This window comes from Scatophagus argus, chromosome 2 (genome assembly GCF_020382885.2).
Source record: "Scatophagus argus isolate fScaArg1 chromosome 2, fScaArg1.pri, whole genome shotgun sequence".
Taxonomy (NCBI): Eukaryota; Metazoa; Chordata; class Actinopteri; family Scatophagidae; genus Scatophagus; species Scatophagus argus.
Window position 1 is genome coordinate 18,740,943 of NC_058494.1, and position 20,778 is coordinate 18,761,720.

At 40.8% G+C, this 20,778-nt stretch overlaps 1 protein-coding gene across 3 annotated transcripts; it reads right to left on the reverse strand.

Annotated features, from left to right (window-relative positions):
• Positions 1-684: 684 nt before the first annotated feature.
• On the reverse strand, positions 685-18,300 carry smad1 (SMAD family member 1). Of its 3 annotated transcripts, none has more exons than XM_046415634.1 (7): positions 18,152-18,300; positions 9,440-9,997; positions 6,445-6,714; positions 5,830-5,946; positions 3,390-3,611; positions 2,907-3,163; positions 685-2,304 (listed from the first exon to the last, which is right to left on the reverse strand). In XM_046415634.1, the coding sequence occupies exons 2-7, from the start codon at positions 9,837-9,839 to the stop codon at positions 2,161-2,163; spliced, it is 1,410 nt and encodes a 469-aa protein (XP_046271590.1). In that variant the 5' UTR covers positions 9,840-9,997; positions 18,152-18,300; the 3' UTR covers positions 685-2,160. The 3 variants fall into 3 exon arrangements, with proteins under 3 accessions (XP_046271590.1, XP_046271599.1, XP_046271580.1); XM_046415643.1 differs by lacking the exon at positions 18,152-18,300 and adding an exon at positions 17,928-18,125; XM_046415624.1 differs by lacking the exon at positions 18,152-18,300 and adding an exon at positions 10,171-10,466.
• Between the last annotated feature and the right edge of the window lie 2,478 nt (positions 18,301-20,778).

Sequence of the window (20,778 nt, forward strand, 5' to 3'; positions counted from 1 at the left end):
ATGTTTCCTGAAGAATTAACAGAGACAAGACATTTTTACTAGTCTATATCAAAGCCCTGATTACATTTGGTTATCACTCATCTTGGAATTAAAATAGTGTGGATTATCGGTGTCTACGCAGGGGTAGATGAACGAGACATTCAGAGGCTTGAGTCCACCTGCCATGCTTGTCTGTGGAATTTGGAAGAAGCATGCTAACTCTTGGGAGGCAACAGTCCTAACCACTGTGCAACCATGCCACCCACGTCAAGCACAGACAAATGAAACTCCTGCACGCACACACACACACACACACACACACACGAAAATCAGTGAATTCCAGGGGAGCTTCCTGGAAGGTTTCTGTAACTGTTCCAGCACTGTCACAATGTTCCCTCCCCGTAACACAAAGGAGAACACATGATTTCATGCACTTCCCTGCAATTTACTGGAAAATGCAATTATGCTTAACATTAGTGCAGTTGGGTTTCAGATGCACTTGAAATTGTGCTTCCTTAATTGAAGGTCTATGTCCAAACACACACACACACACACATATATATATATATATATATATATAAAGAGTGGCTGATGCTTTTCTGAAAGTCTCTGAATATACCATGATGCATATTTTCTTAGCATGGGTGGCCTGTAATTAAAGAGACACACACGCCCAGACACAGTGTTCATAGACAGACAAAGAGGTTGCAAGTAATGAAACAAATTTATTGAATCTTCCAGTAGAGGCTTGATATTCATGGAATAAAACTGCTTTTCTGGGAGTTTTACTGAGCACACAAGGGAGAAAAAAAAACCAGAAACAATACAAAGAGGCAATGTGTGAAAGTGCAGACAAACAAAACACAAAACATGTTCAAAAATACAAAAAGAATGTAAAGAGTAATACAGTTTAATAGCAAAGAAGATTGCTCAAAGCATAAAAGAACTGAATGGCAAAATCTGCATTTTATTTAAAAAAAAAAAACAACAACAAAAAAAAACAAACATATTGGGAAACAAGTAACAGATACCTTTAAAATTTGAATGCTCAACATTTTCCCATAGAAGACATTTAAGAAGTTTGAGAATGAAGCGCAGTCACTGAAATATTTATGTCCTCAGTTTGACTCGGTTGGACACATTGATGATGTTGCTGCAGAGTACACAGCGAGGAACAGGCTAAACTGCGCCGGTGTTTGCCTCGCTTGCTTCGTGTGGTGTTCAGCTACCTGTCTTTAACGTGTAACGCTACACTAAACAAAACTATGCTTTGCAAAACCAGACTGCACAGCACATATTCTAATAGTGAATATATCTAAACACTATTCTTTATTTATTTTAAAATTCATTTGAAACACGAGTGTCACACAAGATGAGCAACATTTAAACATTAGTCTTTTTTTTTTTTTTTTGAATAGTCTCAAATGCCCTTTTAGTGCCATGCCCCACACTAAACCCCACTCTAAACTCTCAAACTGCCCCCAAATTTTGCCCTCCTATTATTTTTCATGATCTGTGATATGGGATTTGATTTTTACAATGCTGTGTACTGCTTTAATTTATTAACCTTAAGAAACAACACTTTGAGGAAATGGCATACTTGTTTAATTATCTGGAGATGATTAAAAAATTTCAGTCATGTTGGTCAACCTCCAACTGCTAATTTTTTTGAGTTTCATAAGCACATTTCATGCCAACCTCGTTGCAGTCAGGCAGTAGACAGCGGCCGAATGCAATTTTGGTGACCTGGAATGTCCTATAATAATTGTAACTATACAAGTATATCTGGATTTCAGAGTTTAGATGCAAACTAGCAATGAGTCAGAATAATAGAACAATGAAAAAGAGATACTGGGGAGGATACTTGCATCATATTGAGTGTGATGGTCTAATTATTACAGTTGGTCACAAAGATCAAGTATCTTCCAGTTGCATCACGCTCACTTTGCTTACTCCTCTCCCAGACTGTAAATGTGCCCAATTCAGACATCCTTCAAGTAGAGAACAAACCAACCTGCCCAGCCCTACTGGTCCCAGATCAGCTTGTGTTTCAGTCAAAACCACTGTCAGTTATCGGAAAAGTCTGATTTGCTGAACCACAAGCCAATCTGCGGCCCTATTCTTGCTACTCAGACCAAAATGCTGGGGTATGGACAGCCACAGGGCTGAGGACAGTGAAGCCTAGGAGACGGAGGATATAGGGTTGTGGGGGGAGCCCATCTGGGTAAGCACCTTATCCAACCACTGCAGGGGACCATGCAGGTGAATCTCAATCCAGCAGGGTGTGCTGGTCACATCCTGGCGATGGTACTCCGCTCCCCAGCCCTGGAACACATGAAAACACATCAGTTTGGGATTGTTCTTGTTTATAATTTTAATTGGACTGTCCAGTATTGAGTTCTGCTTGAGTCCATGTTAATATTTTACTTTGCATTAAGCCCCACGTTAACGTTTAGGTTAGCAGAATCATTTCGGTTTTTACAAAATTGAGAGAACAAAACTTTTTAAACTTTTAAAAAGGTTAAAACTGTTTTCAAACTGATTTTCTGTCCCAAAAAAAAGTCTACACATTTCAGAGAAAGGGGTCAAGTTGCAACTAGCACAGTTAAGAAGATGCATTAAGTAGTAAAACGTGAAGAAAGATTAGGGGAAAACACAAACGAACCACTTTTTACACTGAGCACCAAACACACACTGCACTGCAATGATTTGTTAAACTCAGATTTTTGTTTTCGTGATTTCCTAAATCCAATTATAACAATCAAAATTCATCAATGGACACATGGATGGTAATTATTAACAGTAACTCAACTGTAAATCTCAAGTTAGTTTACACAAAACATTGTAAGGGAAATTTTAATATTAGATGGTAAAAAAATGATGAATCTCTCTCCCTCTTTTTATCGATCCAAATCTGATGAGTTTACCTTAACAAAGCTCATGCGGATGGTACACATCTTGGTGAGCTCATAAACGGCCTCAAAGCCGTGGTTGACAGACTGGGCCAGCAGCTCAGCAAATTCCTGATTGTTGAAAATCTTCAGGCTGCAGCCGCTGGGAATCTTACACACGGTCGTGGGATGGAAGCCGTGGTGGTAGTTACAGTTACGGCTCTGGACGAAGATGCTGCTGTCGCTCAGACATTCTGCGTACACCTCCCCGCCAACGTAATACAGATGGACACCTGAGAGGAAGCAGGGGAGAAGAAAGTGTTACCTGGAGAAGCAGAGCTCCCTTTCATCAGCAAATACAAAAGTCCCAAAACATCACTGTGGTCATTTTAAAATCAATACACGACTCAGTTTGTTGCTATTGTTCCGTTCTAACATCTATTGACAACATTAATTGATTTAGACACGTCTGTTGACGGTCAGCATATTGCAGTCGTTGACAGGCTCTCCATGCAGCACCTTTGCCGATGTGCCGCCGGGTGTTCTCAATGGTGGAGTTGCGGTTGACGTTGGAAAGCAAGCCGAGGCAGAATCGGTTGCGGTTGTTGGAGGGATCCGTGAAGCCATCGACGAGCACGCTGGTGGAGGACGCCTGGAACGCCTCTCCAACGCGATTGTTGAGCTCGTAGTAAACAATAGAGCACCAGTGCTTGGGTTCCTCGTAGGCCACGGGCTGCACATCTGCTCAGGAAACACATTAACAGGTCACAGGAGTGAGCTTAGTACATGCAGAGACAGACGCAGACACATTTAATGCACATTTAAGATTCTCCTGAGCAGACATGTGCAGACAAGCTGCCAGGAGCCACTGATGCCAACAGAAGCTCAGCTATAAATCTTACTCATCTGCACAATAATTTCTTCCAAATTGTCCCCTGTAGCCCATAACAATGATTTGAATAAACATATAGGACCCATTGGCTATGTTTGTGTACATTTATACTGACCAAAATCAATGCAGATGCATCCTCAAGTATGACTACTGTCTGTGGTCTGTGTGCCAGCCTTTACTGAGCAGGAAAACAGTCAATAGAAGGTCCCTGACCGTGCTCTCTTTGCCTCGTATTTGAAGCAACGCCAGTGCCAGCTGGCCTCACCCTCTCATAGAGAGAGGAATAAATCATGTTTATCTAAGCACATACTTCTTCCAAACTTCCTCTGTAGCATGGCACTAGCTAGCAGGTGTGTTTTGTCTGTCCCCTTCCCAGAGCTGGCCTACAATAGAAAAGCGCTCCCCCCCGGTACAGGATGCAGCTTGTGGAAAAGAAAAGAACTCCCAAAACTCCCACTTCCAACAAACATTTCAGCAGCTCTTCCCACTACCACTATCACCATGTGCGGGCAGGATTTTGGGCCTTGAGATCATAAAAAAGTACAAATGTTTTGTTGGCCAGGTGTTGAAAACTAAATATTCAGGTCAAAGTTCAGCTGTTATTCCAATGCAAGGAATAATTTAAACGCAAACACCTACATGGTGCGTTAGTACGCAATTTAAATATTTAATCATTAAAGACAAAGTATTAGTTTACAACTTGGATCAATGTCTTTCGATGTTTTGACAATGGCTGTGATAACATCATGCTCACCAAAGTCGCCATTGAGATCTGAAAACATGTCGACATTATTACATCCAAGTGTGACGGGCACAAGAAACAAGAACAAGATAATCAGACAAGTCGTGCACAAGCCAATACATGAGCCAGTAGCCTACAACCTGGAGGTCTGAGCCCCAGCAAGGAGACATAAGATTAATTTCAGGGGTTGTGAGATAATAAGCAGGATATGAGATGAGAAAAGACAAAAATTTCCCACACCTTCTTTCAAGAAAACTATGCAGTTTACCTCTTTGTGCCTCTAATACTGAGAAAGGAAAATCATAAAGCCGGTTGTGATGATGGGTCACAAATAAACATTGCTTTGCATAAGGGAGTCACAAGCAAAAAGTCCTGAGAGCTACTGATATCAATCACTTTATTTTGAGGTAAAAACAAAAGTGGCCACACCTGATATGTCAGTAAGAATCCCTAAGAAGCCCTTATGGCCACTTTGCTTAACAATAAATTCAGTGGGTAACACCAGTCCATCAGCTGTGATGGATAGTTACAAAAGATATAAAGTTTGGATGGTCCCTTCACAGTTTGCATTTGTTTTAAACCTTTCTCCGTCAGCATCATTTTAGCAATGTTTCTGTGTTCCCAGATCTCAGCCATGAACGTAGCAAGTCCATTCTTATTAATACTGATAAAAGCGATCAACACATCACAAAACTGCAGAATTTCCCTTCAAATCAGATAGCTGTGGGCTCAAAGACATGTCCATTGTATGGTCTCTTGTGATCAAAATGTTTCTGCTCTCTAGCACAATAAAGCCAAAACCACAAAGTGGATCTAGCAGCAATTACTGCACCACATTTCAGATCTGAAAGTTGGAGGTAATTAGTGAATCTTATCGTTAACGAGTTTCAAGTCATTACCACCAGCAGAGATGACATAAGCCCCAGCTTTTATAGACCTCATAAAACTGCTCTGAGGTCTGGCTTAATTTGCTGAGGCTTTGAGCTTCCCATGGGCTCGCACCCACAGACGGGGCCTTGATGTAAACTAGCAAGTCCTTTCCACACACTGCTCAGGTTTTACCTGACAGGAAACGGCTTCAACTCAGCTGAGGTCCCTCTGTCTTTCTTTGGTCTTTCTTTATTTATTTTTTGGGGGGGGGGAGGTTGACCACAGGTGGAAAAAAAAAACTCTAAAAACATCCAGGCTTCCCAGAAATCTCCACACCTGCAGATCGAGGTGAGCAGGTGCAGACAGGTTTATGTGGATGATATCACCACGAATACGAACACACAACACACAAGTGTGTGTGTGTGAGAGAGAGAGAAAGCAACTGCCATGGTTACCTGCCCGGTTGTTACTCTCCAGAGGCAAGGGTGGAGCCATGAGGTTGGTGTCCATTGGCTGAGGGCAATCCTGAGTCATCTGCTCCTCTGGGGGCATGTATGCAGGAGGGGGAGTCTCTGCATCAAGAGGGAGGCAGAAAAAAGAGCACAGAAATGAGTTGTTGTTGTTCATTGTGGAGGAAAAGGAAGAAATGTACGTGGACAGGCATAGGTCTATGACCTGACCCAAGATCAATCTTAATCTGTTCGGGTGCAGGAAGATAAAAATGTATATGTAGATTCGGATGAGTTTAGAGCCGATCCACATATCGCTACATGCTGTCATACTTTCCACAAAGTTGCAGTAATTACTGACTCGTATCTCGTGCAAATGCTCGATTTTTATGCACACAGGTTTAGATAATAATTAAACACCACAGGGGAGCTCAATGTCTCATTCTTTATTTGTCTTTTGCCTCGCTTTTTTTTTATTTTTGGTGCAGCCGATTGCGCCTCCCCAAAGCATTTGAATACTTATTTGGACTGCAATTACCATGGCATTGACCAAAGATTCAAGTATTCAAACAAGACTGAAGCATACAGGTCAGCTCTAGATAATTCACTGTCGGATCTCACCTGGCATCTGGAACGGACTGCCGGGGTCGGAGCTGGATGGTGAGTGAGGGAAGGTGGCACTGCTGCCGCTTCCCGGTGAGTTTGGGTAGCTGTTTCCCGGTGAATGGGGGAAATTGGGGGGCATTGTATTGGCCTGAGGAAAGGATTCAGGGAAGGTGGCATTCTGCGGCATGTGCGGCTCATTCTGTTGTAGAGGGTTGCGGAAGCGAGGCAACATTGTATGCTTGGCATTGAACTCGCTGTTCCTTGGTACCAACACAGGGGGCAGCACTGAAAATAGAGAAAGGCATAATAATTGTTAAAACAGGAAGCACTCATATCATATATGTGTACACATCATCTGTGTAATTCACCAGCACCATGATGCAACCAATCAATTTTTTCAGTGTGTTGAGATCCATAAAGTCAACTAAAATTACAGTCCACTACTACATCAAACAGATACTAATTTGAAAGAAAAGTTTAAAACTCTCATCAACCTTGTTTCAGGTTGGCTGGTTAATACAGTGCCAGATATCATGATCTGAGCGAATACTCAATTCTGATTGGCCGCAGGATGTCAATAAATTCCTGATAATTGACATGTACTTAATAGTTTCAGTGAAACTGTCTAAATTAATGTGCTGGCTGCAGACACCTCAACATTAAAAAAATATGAATATCAACGCTGAGTGATCCTCCACCAACTATAACAGACAGCATTAGTATTTTTAAACTGACAAACATCATATGTGTAATTCAGCACAGTTCAAATGGGATCAAAGTATTTTTTGTCTCTTTCTCGTCTCTCTCTGTACTCTTTTCAAAGCACATCAGGTGAGATTACTTTTACAAGACTCACTTGTTTTTCTGACTGTTTTTGTCTTTTGTACGTACGAGATAAGACGAGTTGAGTTCTGAAACTCCACCTCGACGCTGTACACAGTGCTGTTCACGTGATCATTTTAAGTTTATCAACATTGAACAATGTCCAAATTACACCAAATTTCTACTCTGTACGTCCTGGGTCACCAGTAATATACCTGCCAAGTTTAAAGTAGATCAGATAAACCATTCTCGAGACATTTAGAGCAGAGACAGACAGAGATTCTTGATTTATAGCTAGATTTTAGAGTAAGAATCCAGTCCGTCTTTGTTGTAGTGAACTTTCTCTTTTTAGATGTTATTTTATTTTAGTTTACTGTTCAGTATTTCTAGATTTTTCTATTCTATTTGTATTGTTTTCTTATGTGTAATTTTTTTTGTGCCAGTTGACCATAAGCATTAATTAAGAACTTCAATCACACACACGTGAAATCTCTCCATACAAATTCAATAAGAATTAAGTTATGTGATTCCAACTTAATAAAGAAATCTCTTTCTGGCACTCTACATGCTTTTCATTCTGAGCACAGATGTCCCTGTATTTTTCAAAAGTCAGCTTCCAGCCTGTTAGTCTTAGCCAGCAGTATTTGGCCCGGACACTCAGGTTTCTGCTCTGAAGACATTTTGAACTGAACCATTCTTGAGGAATTCATCACTTGGGGTAAATATCCTGGCTGATGTGAAGGCCGCTCAGGTGCAGAGCATATAAACCACAGATACGCTCCACTTGTGTCTGCAAATACCTGCACAGATAAAAAAGGATGGTGCTGAAATCTTAGATGGTGCTGCTGTCAGTGTTCCTGAAGGTAGCCCATGCATGCTGCGTTGGGCCAATGCATCAATGTAGCAGTTTATTTCAAAGGTTATTATGTGGAGCAGGTGTTCAGTAAAATACTAAAGGGAGACTGACAGGATGTGTGTGTGCGTAGGCGGGTGAGAACGGACAAACAGGTGCTGTGGGGTTTAATCACCTTAGCCCTCCGTCTTCCACCCGCTGCTGAAACAAAAAGTGTGCAGGGCAAGCAACAACTCTTTCCTCCCATTGTGTGTGGGTGACTGGCTTCCTGTTCCAGCCATCCTCAGAGAAACTGTGCGTGCAGTCATGGGGGTGTGTGTGTGTCTACGTTTTTGTAAGTATGAAGCTGTGTCTACATGTGTGCATAAAAAAAAAAGGCCAGCCACACAAAACATGCCCAAAACAAAGCCCTCATTCTCCCCCAGATGGAATTTCCTGCCCTTCACACACATGAACGAACACACACACACACACACAAACACACACGCACACACACCTTGGCCCTTTACACACTTAGCACCCTGTGCACAGCTGTTTCTATCTTGTCAGCTGACCCTCTCTTTCTGTTTAGTAAAAGGGGCCAAGTAGTGTTTGATTTGTCTTGTCTCTACACTACCTTCACAGCGAGGGCCCGGAGGCGATGGAATGACAGAGGAAACAAGGCAGGCTGGGTCCGTATATATTAAAATCTCTTCTCATCTTGATTGTACTTGAGTTTTTCAATTTCATTTTGCTCTAATTGTCTCTTTATTTCTTCTATCCTAAATTATTTGAGTTATTTTTTTTTATTTGTCATTATGTAATTTAATCCATTTGATGAAGTTTCTATTTGAATTGTATTAAGTAGTAAGCAAGTAGTAAGTGTCACACTTCAGTCTCATATTGCACCTCATAGCACCGTATATATTTTATATTATTATGTACTACTTATACTGCTGGTTATACTGCTTCCCTGTTACACTGTAAAACTCAATGCACACTCAAGACTGAAAATCATTTCTGACTGATCATATTGTTGATTTCTCCACTACTCATTGCACTCGATTTATATATTTACATTTTATTTTATCTATTTGCAAGATTCTTTTATTTTTATTGCTAGAATCTTACTTTATCTGTCTACTTATTACAGGAGTTCCCACTGGCCTGGCCTGTACAATTGCAGGAATTTTATGCAGTTTCACCATGTGTTAAAAACACACCAATCCAACCTTTTTCTCTCATGATGCAGATTCTGATACCAGGGCTCTATTTCTTCTGAGTTTTATACTAATATTGACAGTGTTTATCAGTCACATCATAGCTATCTTCAGGCTCATATTAGTCATCACTCACCTGGACTGTCCACTCTTTTGTAGTGGTAGGGGTTGATACACACATCCTTCTGTTTGGAGCCAAAAGGGTATTCGCAGCACTCCAGGGCCTTCAGCTCGTGGTGAGACTGCAGGTCGGGCCAGCGCCACACACGACAGTAAATGACATGCGGCAGACCTTTCCTATGGGACACCTGCAGCCGTCCATCCAGGGAGCGGGGGATTGTCACACAGTTACTGGGCTGACCGGGACAGCTGAGTGCCCTCTCCAGCTCTTCCATGGCTCCCTTCTTCTTTTTTAGTTTCTTAACCAGAGCATCCACTGCCTTTTCTGCCCATTTCTCTTCCTCGTCTCCCTGCTTCCAGCCCAGCAGGCGTTTGACCGCCGGGCTGGTGAAGGAGAAGAGCGAGGTGACATTCATGTTGGATGAGCCGCCCTCCTCCCCTCTCCTTTCTGTCCAAAGGAAGTGTGAGCAGCAGAGGTGGAGTCCAATATTAGAAAAGAAAGGGTGAGATGCTCTGAGCGGTCGTCCTTTTAGAGTTTCAGATTGTACGATGAGGTCCTCTTGACAGCCGGTTACTAGAACAAGAAAAGAAGAGCTGGGTTATCATCTAAGAATTTCTTCCAATAGAGACACACATTCTACAGATCAGTCCTGCTTGCCATGTACTTTGGCTAACAAAGTTGCAGCAGCTATGATAAAGCTAACCCTCTCCCCGCCTTTTGGTTCACACACAACACCGATGTCTCACCCTAAGATTGTCCATAAAACCCTTGGTGAGCCCATGATGTCACCGTTATAGCTGTTACAGCCATGTCAATCACGGCTTCTTGGAAATTGGCGGAGGAGTCACACCGGACACCCTCCTGTAAACATCCACCCCAACCAGACATTCTGTGAATAGCTTCCTGTCCATATGGTTCGTCACATTTCCACCACTCGCTGATGTCATTTACAGGACTTCACATGCACCATTGAAGTCTACACAGCAGATCAAAATTTGGCCTGCAGGACTAACATCTGATTCATTTTCCCAATGCCAGATCTACAGTAAGAAAGAATCAAACATATAAAGGCAGAAGATCATCAAATGTTTGACAGTGTTAATTAATCACTAAATCTGATATTAAAATAGCATTCGGTTCATTTTATGAAAACAGACTAACTGTTACAATAGTGCAAACAGTAAATGTATTAAAGAGATTTTTTTACGTAGTTATGAGAATAATATGAGAATAAAATATAAGAAACTCTTGAAAAGATGATGAACAGACTAATGATTTCACCTCTAGCTAAAGCGGAAAAAAAAGTGCCTATGCATACACGAAAATTTGAAAAGATCTTTCACATTCCAGCGGAAAAAGACTTTTAATGAGCTGAGGCAAATGTTCTATAAGGCCTCAACACCACTAACCAACAAACACTGGTTTTGGGCAGGAATCTGGCAACGTGCAGGACAATAAAAAGGAAGTGCATGTGGACCCCACGATAAATGTGCCCATTCACTTGGGTCCCACAGGGGCAATTCAGTAGCTCAGAGGTACACACATTCTAGCATTTAAAAGGGAAAACAAGAGCACATTGAGCTCTCCAAGTTCCACCTTCTTTTCAAGTTTTTCTGAATGCAATTAGCTTCAATAAAAACATAGTTATGGTTGAGTCTCGGGTGTGCATAAATGTTCAGATGCAGTCTCAGAACTGTATGTAGAACAGTATGTCAGAAATCTACCATCCTTTTCTCTGTACTGACTCATGGATGAGGATGAATCACTATCTGACAAGAAAGCCTGCAGTATATTGGATTTCCTATGAGCAGGAACAAATACATCATTAAGACTGCTCTGTAGTTATTCTTGGCCCGTCAGATTATGGGATGAAAACTGATTTCTATCTTTGTCAGCTACTGCATTTGTTGGCTACATCATACTGACAAATGAGCAAAGAAGTCTGATGAGAACAGGTGCTGTTTACAACGTGTGTGTGTGTGTGTGTGCATGTTTATGTGTGGTGTATGTGTGTGTTGTGGGGGTCCTTACTATTGCCAACCACACTGACAGGAAAGTAGCAAGTTGTACCTATACTTAGCTTAGCTGCCCGAATTACATTGGCTGATCAAAAGTGACGCGAAACTACTAGAGGGAGGTGGACTCTGGGTTGTCTGTGTGTGTGTGTGTGTGTGTGTGTGTGTGTGTGTGTGTGTGTGTGGGAGAGAGAGAGAGAGAGAGAGAGAGAGAGAGAGAGCGATAGAGAGAGAGAGAGAGAGAGCGATAGAGAGAGAGAGCTCTTGTTCCTATCCACCCCACTATGATATCACACTCATGAGAGCCAAACCATTTTCTGCCATCAGATAAATATGGAACGGACGGTGTCAAGTCTTTATTTCCATCATCAACAACACAGCAGTGACATCACTTCCTCCTGCCGATACCTGCAGGTTCCTACCACTCATCCCTGACTTTTAACTTCCTTTCTCACCGACTCTCACCAAGACTCTTAACAGCTTCACCACAAAGGAAGGATTCTTTTTCGCGAAGCTTTTGTGGAGTGGAGGAGGATGGGTCCGTTCCCATGTGTTTAGTTGAATTAGCTGTATTTCAGAAATGCCATAAAGCCAGACAATTAATTTTTTTTTTACCATACCTTGAGTAATCTAAACATGACACAAAACCTTTCATTTAGATTTACAAAAGAACCCAACAAAAGTAGACGTATCCGATCAAAATAGACTAAAATTGACCAAAAAAACAAAAAAATAACACAATTAGGGACTAATGCAGGTAGCTAATGATTAATTACATTTCCGCTGGTCTACACAGTGTCACAAAATACTGCAAAATGTCACGGTCCCAAGCCCAAACTAATACAATTGAACTGCCTGACAGTAAATTTTCCAAAACACAAGAAAAGGAAAAGCATCAAATCAAATCATTTGCAGATAGATTTTCTGTCCATCAACCTCTCCATTATTCATTTTAGCTCAATGCAAGATTACAGCTCTGACAAAGCATTTAATGCCTGCTTTCACTATATGCCACACGCATTTAAGTCAATACAAAGAGAGTATGGTTTGGAGGTTCATTACTTAGAAATGTCATGGCCTCTGGTCACCACTGCTCTGCCACCAAAGTTTTTGGATTTCTTTGCTGTCTCAAATAAATTACTGTCATCACTGTTGTTACAATATATTTTCTGAATGTTTCATCCAAATATTTCATACAGACTTGAAAAAAGTGAAGGCCTGAAGTGAAACTGACATGACAAACTGACCAAGCACATCTTCACACAAAGCAAAAGACGTATCTGAATGCAGAGCGTGGAGCGTAATAATACAACATAAAGTTCAAAAGACAAACACTGCAGTATCAGCTTTATAACATGGTCACCAGCCAGACATATAGAGAGTCTTTTTGATCCACTTCCAGCCACAAAGCTGCTTTGATGGCCTCTCAGTAACAGACAGCATTATCAGCACAAGTTCAGGACTAGCTGCAGAAAGACAACCTTTAATCCATTTCAGATGGAAGAATCCAGAAAGTTCTGTATTATAACATCTGAGAAGCAGGCTTCACGATCGTCTAATGTCATTGTGCAGCAGCTGGAAACCATATCTCTTTGATATTTCCAAACCTGACAGTTAGAAAAATCTGACTGCCTCCTCAACCACATGCTTATTTACAGGGTCTCCATTGCTTTGTGTTAGTTCTTTGGACAATGCCAGTTTAGAGTTGTCTATGAGGCGGTCAAAATAGAAGGCGCCACTGTGCCTACCCGTTCCTATGCCTACGTATAGACTAGGATGCTTTTATGACATAAACAGGCTTTATGTGGACAAACTTTCCAAATGACTCCCTGAAAATGTCACTCTAAACAGCTTTTGGTCGAATCAGATCTAATCTAAAGGCAAAACAGAGGCAATGAAAGATTTTGCCACCTTGGAAGATCTTGATTCTAGCAGTTTGTATTCGGAGAAAGGCTTGAGCCTCAGTTGGTCACTAATATCCTCATAACCATCCTGAAATGTTTCACTTCCTGATACAGTGTGATAGTGGTCATGCGAGCTGATTTCTGTTTGCAGTTCAGGGCAGTTAGTCTTAGCAATGTAAACATTTAACTGTGCAAACATGGCTTGGTTTAGAATATATGTTGTGATATAATAATATATGAGGTAACATCTAAGATAAATGTAAACATTTAATTTTGCAGACACACTTTATTTACTTTAACACAAAAATACAAGTTTGCTTGTCTTGTAACTCATGAAAATAATGTAGTAATGTAGAGCTGATACCGATTCAGACGATGGAAAAATTTGTGTAGTTTATTTCTGCAGTGTGAGAAGCTTTTAGTTCTATCCACATTGAAGAAAAATGTCACTGAAAAGCTTGTCACTGATACCGACACTCATCGAATCTCCACAGAAACAAAAACAGCTGCTTCACAAGACAATATCTGAGTTAACAACACGACACAAAAAGTAAACGTCCTTTCAAAATAGAAGCTTGAAAGTTCCAAATGAGAACAATAATTTCAAAAGAAGGATGCGTCCTCCTCTGTATTTACTGTGATTTCTTGTCACTCTCTTGGTGACAAACTTGGCAAACCAACTCAGAGGCATTACAGTCTGCTGCACAAATCACATTACCTTGCAAGAAAGCTGGACTGGCAAGATCACACAAGAATCCAGCCCTGATTTGCTGCATTGCTTGCCTCGAATTTTACAGCAGACACAAAGGTACAGCTGCAGCAACGGAAATGGTATTGCCAAATCTGCACCAATGGACAAATTGCTACCATCACATACTATATAGTACATAATACATACTGTCACCATGAGACAGCATGAGGCAACATTTAGAGCCTAAGCTGAAGTCTTGTCCAAAAAATACCCCAAAACAGAAATATGTTAAATGTACACATATATAAAACAAAGAAAATAAGACATGTTTGGATGACACAGAGATTTAATGTGGGAGAACTGACTAATCATATTAGTACTAAATCTCTTCCTTGATGATATGACTCAGTGAAATAAACAAAGATGTATTCCTTGCATCAAATATCTATATGTAGTCATCAACCTTTGAGCTTCGTCACCCATATCTCAGAGTCAATGGAGAGTAACACAGATGCCAGCAGTGGCCTTGGCCGCTGCTCTCCTCCCTATAAAAGCTGAAACACACACCATCATTTACACAGCAGCTCCATAAAAACCACTCTGACATTCCCTACAGCTGAGTCCGAGCAATGCTCTTTCGCTATTGTGTTAGCGGTAGCTTGTTATGACCATCAGTTAACCCACTGGACAGAAACTGAGGCTAATGGGAGTGCAGAGTGGGATCATGCGACACTGTCAGGCGGAGGGTTTGACCCACCTGGTGCGAGTTGTTAGCCACTACACTAGCCCCATGGATCATTTTGCACCACTCCAGTGTCTGTTAATCAATTTAGGCCTGGGCTGTGTAGGACGAGGAGGCAGTAATGATGCTCTCTGGACCCTCCCCAGGGACAGAGCATTATAAAGAAGCTACATTATTTATCAGCCAGGTCCTGGATGGGGCCTCCATTAGCCCCCGCTCAATGGAGTCACTGGCTATAAACAGAGGAGAACAGGAAGAGAGAGTGATAGATAAAAAGAAAGAGAGAGGAAGAGAGGGGGTATGATGCAGAAAGAGAAAGACAGGAAGACACAGTGCTGGCAAAGCCAGAGATGTAAGACAGGGAGTGTTTTGGAGAGAAGGAGAGATGGAAAACACAACACATATCTGGTCTCTTCACTTCTCAATTAAGTGCCTTCAAGGGTCATTACTGAGTAAACTGCAACACTACAACGACGCAATATATGCTTTTTCACAAATTCAAATTACGGCAAACCACTAATAATGTATGAAAGCATATTCGGAGTAAGTCAGGCTGAGTACGGTTTGAAATTTGAGTACTGGTACCAGCATAATACTGAATTCCAGTAAAGGTATCAAAACATGTTTTTTTATTTTTCAATACATTATTTTGTTAAATAATTAGGAGATAAATGTCTCTATCAATAGGCTCCAGCTCCCCCCGCGACCCTGACGGATAAGCGGTATAGAAAATGGATGGATGGATGGATAAATGGAGGTCAAATGGAAAGCTTCGTTACTTACAGTAACATAAGTTGTGGACAAGTCAAGTGACTTCACTTCAAATGTCCGTTAGTTTAACACTTTGTAAGGACTTAACATCAACCAGACAAAGAAACATCATGAAATAAACAAATAGAGGATGAGTGAGGGAAGAGAAGGAAGCAGAAACACATTTTTATCATTTAAAATTTCAGTAAAATGAATAAAATAATATATATATATATATATATATATATATATATATATATATATATATATTGCACCACTCCAGTGTCTGTTAATCAATTTAGGCCTGGGCTGTTGGTTTTGTCCTGGCCTGTACAATATTAGGGGAAAGACAGTTGTGTACTGCAGTTTCTTGCAAATTACTGGCCAACATATATAGTCAAAATAACCATATACTGGCTAATATATCAGACTGTCCTGTTTGCCAGAAAGGAAAAACTATTACTTTTTAAACTGATTCAATAGCCAGCCCTAGTAGCCAGCAAATGCAGATATTTACCACAGCAACTCAAGTCTTATGAAATAGTAAGAGAGCAAGGCTTGAAATAACCACAGTCAGACATGAGGTCCTGCCCTTAGTGACTAGACATGGCATTGACCTGGGAGGCTCCTTTAACTCACTGGGATCACTATTGACCTCGTAAAGATCCCACTGGCATACAAGAGAGCAAAACCTAGCTGTCACACTACTTTCAACAAGGCATGGAAAAACACCAGAAAACCCTCTGACACGAAAATTGCGGTCAGTATTGCCCTGACTTTGAAGGGTTGAACTGGGATCAGATTCTGACACACCAGTCCACACACGACTGCAGACATAACTAGCAAACACATAGGGTTTCAAGCAGCTATCTCAACCATGCTTGGCACTCAGTGTTGGGTTAGTGTTGTGTTAGGGTGGACACCTCACCATGACACATGGCAGGCTATGTTGTCAGGCCGTACAAACAGACAGGACGGTTTTGACTTTGCTCACTACTGTTGTGACTGACTCTGTGGATACAGGAATGTTGCTAACCTATATTTACACTGAGGGGTGAGCTATAGTAATAATAAAATAATAATACATTTAAAACATAATACAAAATATCATAATATCTATTTGATCACAATCATGATTTATATTCATAAACAGCTAACTAGCTTTTAAATGTCCTGTGGACTAAAGCCAGTCTTGGAATAACCACTGAAAGTCTCCATTTTCTCTATTAAAACACAATATTGCATTAAAGATATTCCCTTTTTGGCACACAGATAGACATTTGACTTGGGGACATGAAGGCAAAAAAAAGGTGTATTTAAGCCTGCACATGTACAAAGGAGGAAACAAAGCTGTTAATGCATCTGACAATCGCTCTGATACAAACTCTAACCGTGCCATTGCAATCCTATAAAACACCATTTGTTTAATTTTCAAACAGAATTTAAAGCCACATACTCCGAGAATGCAGGCCGATAAAACAATTGGAAGTAAATAATGGACAAGGACAAATTCGTGTCCTTTGGGTAATCTGATATGTCATCTTCAATGATGTCAGGAGATCTTGCCTTAGCTGCTTTAGGTCTCTCTCTCTCTCTCTATCCAGCTCTCTTTCTTTCTCCCTCCCTATCACATGCACAAATTACACAAGCACAAATTCATAAACACATTGACATAAGTAAAACCACACACAGGACACATGAAGCGCACTAGTGCACCGGTAGAAACAGCCTCTGCAAGTCTGCATCAGGCAAAGGACAGTAAAAATAATCAAATACTTTAAAATGGGAAAGGATGGCGATGGCATGTGTGAATGTGTAACCACAATGCCTGAATATGATGCAGGTTCGTTATATAGTACAGAGCTTCAAAGATTAGTTGTTTATCCAGCCAAAAAATAATAATCAGCATTGCTAGTTTAACATATTTGTCAGGTTAAAAAGCTACATATTCACAGACTCTTGATTCAGAAAATGTGAGGATTTGAGGATTTATTTCTGCTTCATATCGTTCTGAATTGAATGTTTTTTTGGTTTTAGTAATTTGAAGACATCTCTGTGGGCTTTAGTGAATCATCTTCTGACACATCCTATAGCTTAATAAAGCAAATAGCCCCACACCGTAAGTGCAGTACAGTCTCCATTCCCTTCTGATTAATTACTGCAAACAGCAGTATACTAATACATTTACTGGTATTTTAACTGATACCAGCTTTCGACTGATTTTACCCGCAATTAATCGTGCTTTTACTGTCCGTAGGCTGCACTTCATTAATATTCCTACAAAAACTTAGCGCTTTTCTGTCACACAAAGTAAGCTAGCCTTCATTATTACAAGATTGCTACAGGTTTTCATCAAAACACTGCTGTTTCCTAACACGTAGCTTAAACAATCAGCTCATACCTTCATGAAAATGTGGCTGAGTTTGTAACTCCAGTCTGACACCGTGAGTGAAAGGAAGGGGAAAAGAAAAAAGTTTGAAGCTACCAACTGACACACTGTTGAGTTGATAACCGTTGGGATCTACTTCCTTACAAACAGAGCCATGCACACCATAACAAGCGAAACAACAGAGCAGGAAACTTTTCACTGAGAATGTTGAAAAAGAAAATAAAAGTTTATAATACCTTTTCTTCCACTGTTGCTCTCTCCCTCCCTCTCTCCCTCTCTTTCTCTCTCTCTCTCTCTCTCTCTCTCTGTCTGTCTCCTCCTGCGTGCTCTCTCTGCCTGTCTTGGGTTTGCTCGGCCTGGCGTCAGGGAGTCGCGGAGCCGTCTCACCCTCCGCTGAGCGCCAGTATCACGCCGCGGGATGCAGCCCCGACAATAACAAGACCTACTTTTCACACATCTAACATCTTCATTCACTGTGTGGAAGTGGATTATGTAACTGTGAAGACAATGCCGTTTTCTCGCTCAATTCGAACAGCTTCTGACCAGCGGAGAGTTACACGCTTAAAAATCCGCCTGTTGAAGCAGCTGAATTGCTGCTTGTTTTGGTGCAGTTTAGGGAGAAAGAAAGCAGAAGGGAGGGGGGGGGTCTCTCCACTTTAGGATGGTTGTTTGATTCCACTCAGTAATTACACAGTGTAGGAATTTAAGACTTGATGTTTCACTGCTTCGAAACTAGTACTTTCTAAATGCATAAAATCATCTTAAATTGGGGCAAACCTTTGATTGCTAAATTAACAGTTCCAAACACAGGTTACACTATAACATCAGGCTTAATTAAACTGCTCTTCTTCTCCAAATTTGGCCAGCAAGCCCAGTCTGTTGCATTCACTGACAGACGGGCAACTCAGTGGTTTATCTGTAGCGAACTCCTGAACTGCACTGTGTTAAGCCTGCTTCTAACTTCCCCTCTTGGCTTTGACGGTGATATGATAAGCACTATTTATGTTGTCAAGAGAACAAAAGTGTCCAAGAGCAGGGCTAAGCACAGGAACATGCTTACACATGCCATCATCTCAACTTCTCACCTCAATACAATCATGTACACACACACACACACACACAACAAGTTCAGCTCTGGTACCTCTTGCGTGTGTATAGAGGCATAATTTTGCAATATCAAAAGTGAAACTTCCAACAGCTTTTCAAAGCATCTCATTAATATTGCATGATAACGCATGAAAATAGCCTCCAGACAGGGCAGCAGCAGAGGGCATGAGGTGTCAGTTCTTCAGATGTGAGCTAAATGAGCTTCAGAAATATTGTGACTCATATTTAGGACGATTTCAGAATAACTGTTGACGCCGTTGTAAATTGTGCAGTATCTTATCTGATTAAAACAGAGATAAAGAGGTGAATTCCCTGTCACAAAAAAGAGATGGTAATCTCAGAGCACAAGAAGGTTGTGAAAAGTCATGCAGGTTTTATAGATAAAAAACACTCTCCCTCTGAAAATGTTAAGCTTAAATACCTTTGAAATACAATATAGCATGTAAATCATAAAGTATAAACACACACATCAGGCATTAGAGTGAATGTTATACAAATCATTTCCCCAGTTGAAAACAATGTGTTGAATAATATAAATAATAAAACAAATCCTTAAAAAAAAATGCAATGATGTGATACAAAACACAAGCAAATTCTTTGTGAGTTCATCAGTCAAGTTCAACGTTGCCGCTGTGAGGGGACTAGATTATCTTGAAGACAGGCGGAGGGAAACGCTCAGAGCGGAGGAGGCTCCTGGCGTAGGTGACGTCACGGCGCTGGCGACAGAATGTCTGAGTGAGGCGGGAGCGAGCCGCACGTGAATAAATCTGGGAGAACAGAGCGAGGAGGGGGGAGGGAGGGACGGAGCGAGGGAGAGGCGGGAGTGATGGTGAGGAAGATGATGATGGTGATGATGATTATGTGTAAGGAATAGAAAGAAAGCTCCCCAAAGTTTTTTCGTGGAAGGATTCCCACACACACACACACACACACACACACACACACACACACACACTCACAATGGGTAACTGCTCTCTAATTTCACCGCAGACATTTACAGGCCTATTGCTTCAAAGAAAGAGGCTGTGGAGCTTATACACACTCTATCAGACTTTATGGCATTCTATCATATAACAGCATAATCAAAATCATATGCTCATAAGGATAGTTTACGTTCATATTTCTACAACGCCTGTTCTAATTTTAAGATTGGGTGAATCAATCTTTTATCAGTGGTGAAAAATAAAGTTCTTTAGAAGTACTTGTGCTTTTAAGTGTATTTCTATTTAATGCTATTTTATGTACTTCTCTCACCACTACATTTATCTGACAGCTATAGTTGTCAGATAAATCAAATCGATCTTGCAACGCAGTATTTTTACATTTGAGAACTTTAATGTTTTTTTTTTTTCTGAGAGGAAGTGAGAAGTGAAAAAAACACAATACCCAACACCGTCACCAAGACACCGCAACATTTTATAGTTTTATTCTGCTTGTTTCCTAACAATTTATTTTACATACGAACATTTCAGTCATACTCTCTGTACATTTTTATCTAACTCTAAATGCCTTTTGAAAGCCACACTACCAGCTATAAAACTGTGGTGGGTAAATAATAAATCCTTTATTTATTCACTTGTTGGCCTAATCACTGAATCTAACAAATACTGGAATCCACATGTAAAACATCCAACAAGATCTACAGGCAAATTTAATTACTTGGCTGAGGAGTGTTGCTCGTCCTCTTTTTGTGCTGCATAAAGCAGCCATAATGCAAATATTTGCTTTTTTTTTTTTTTTTTTAAAATGTGGCTAA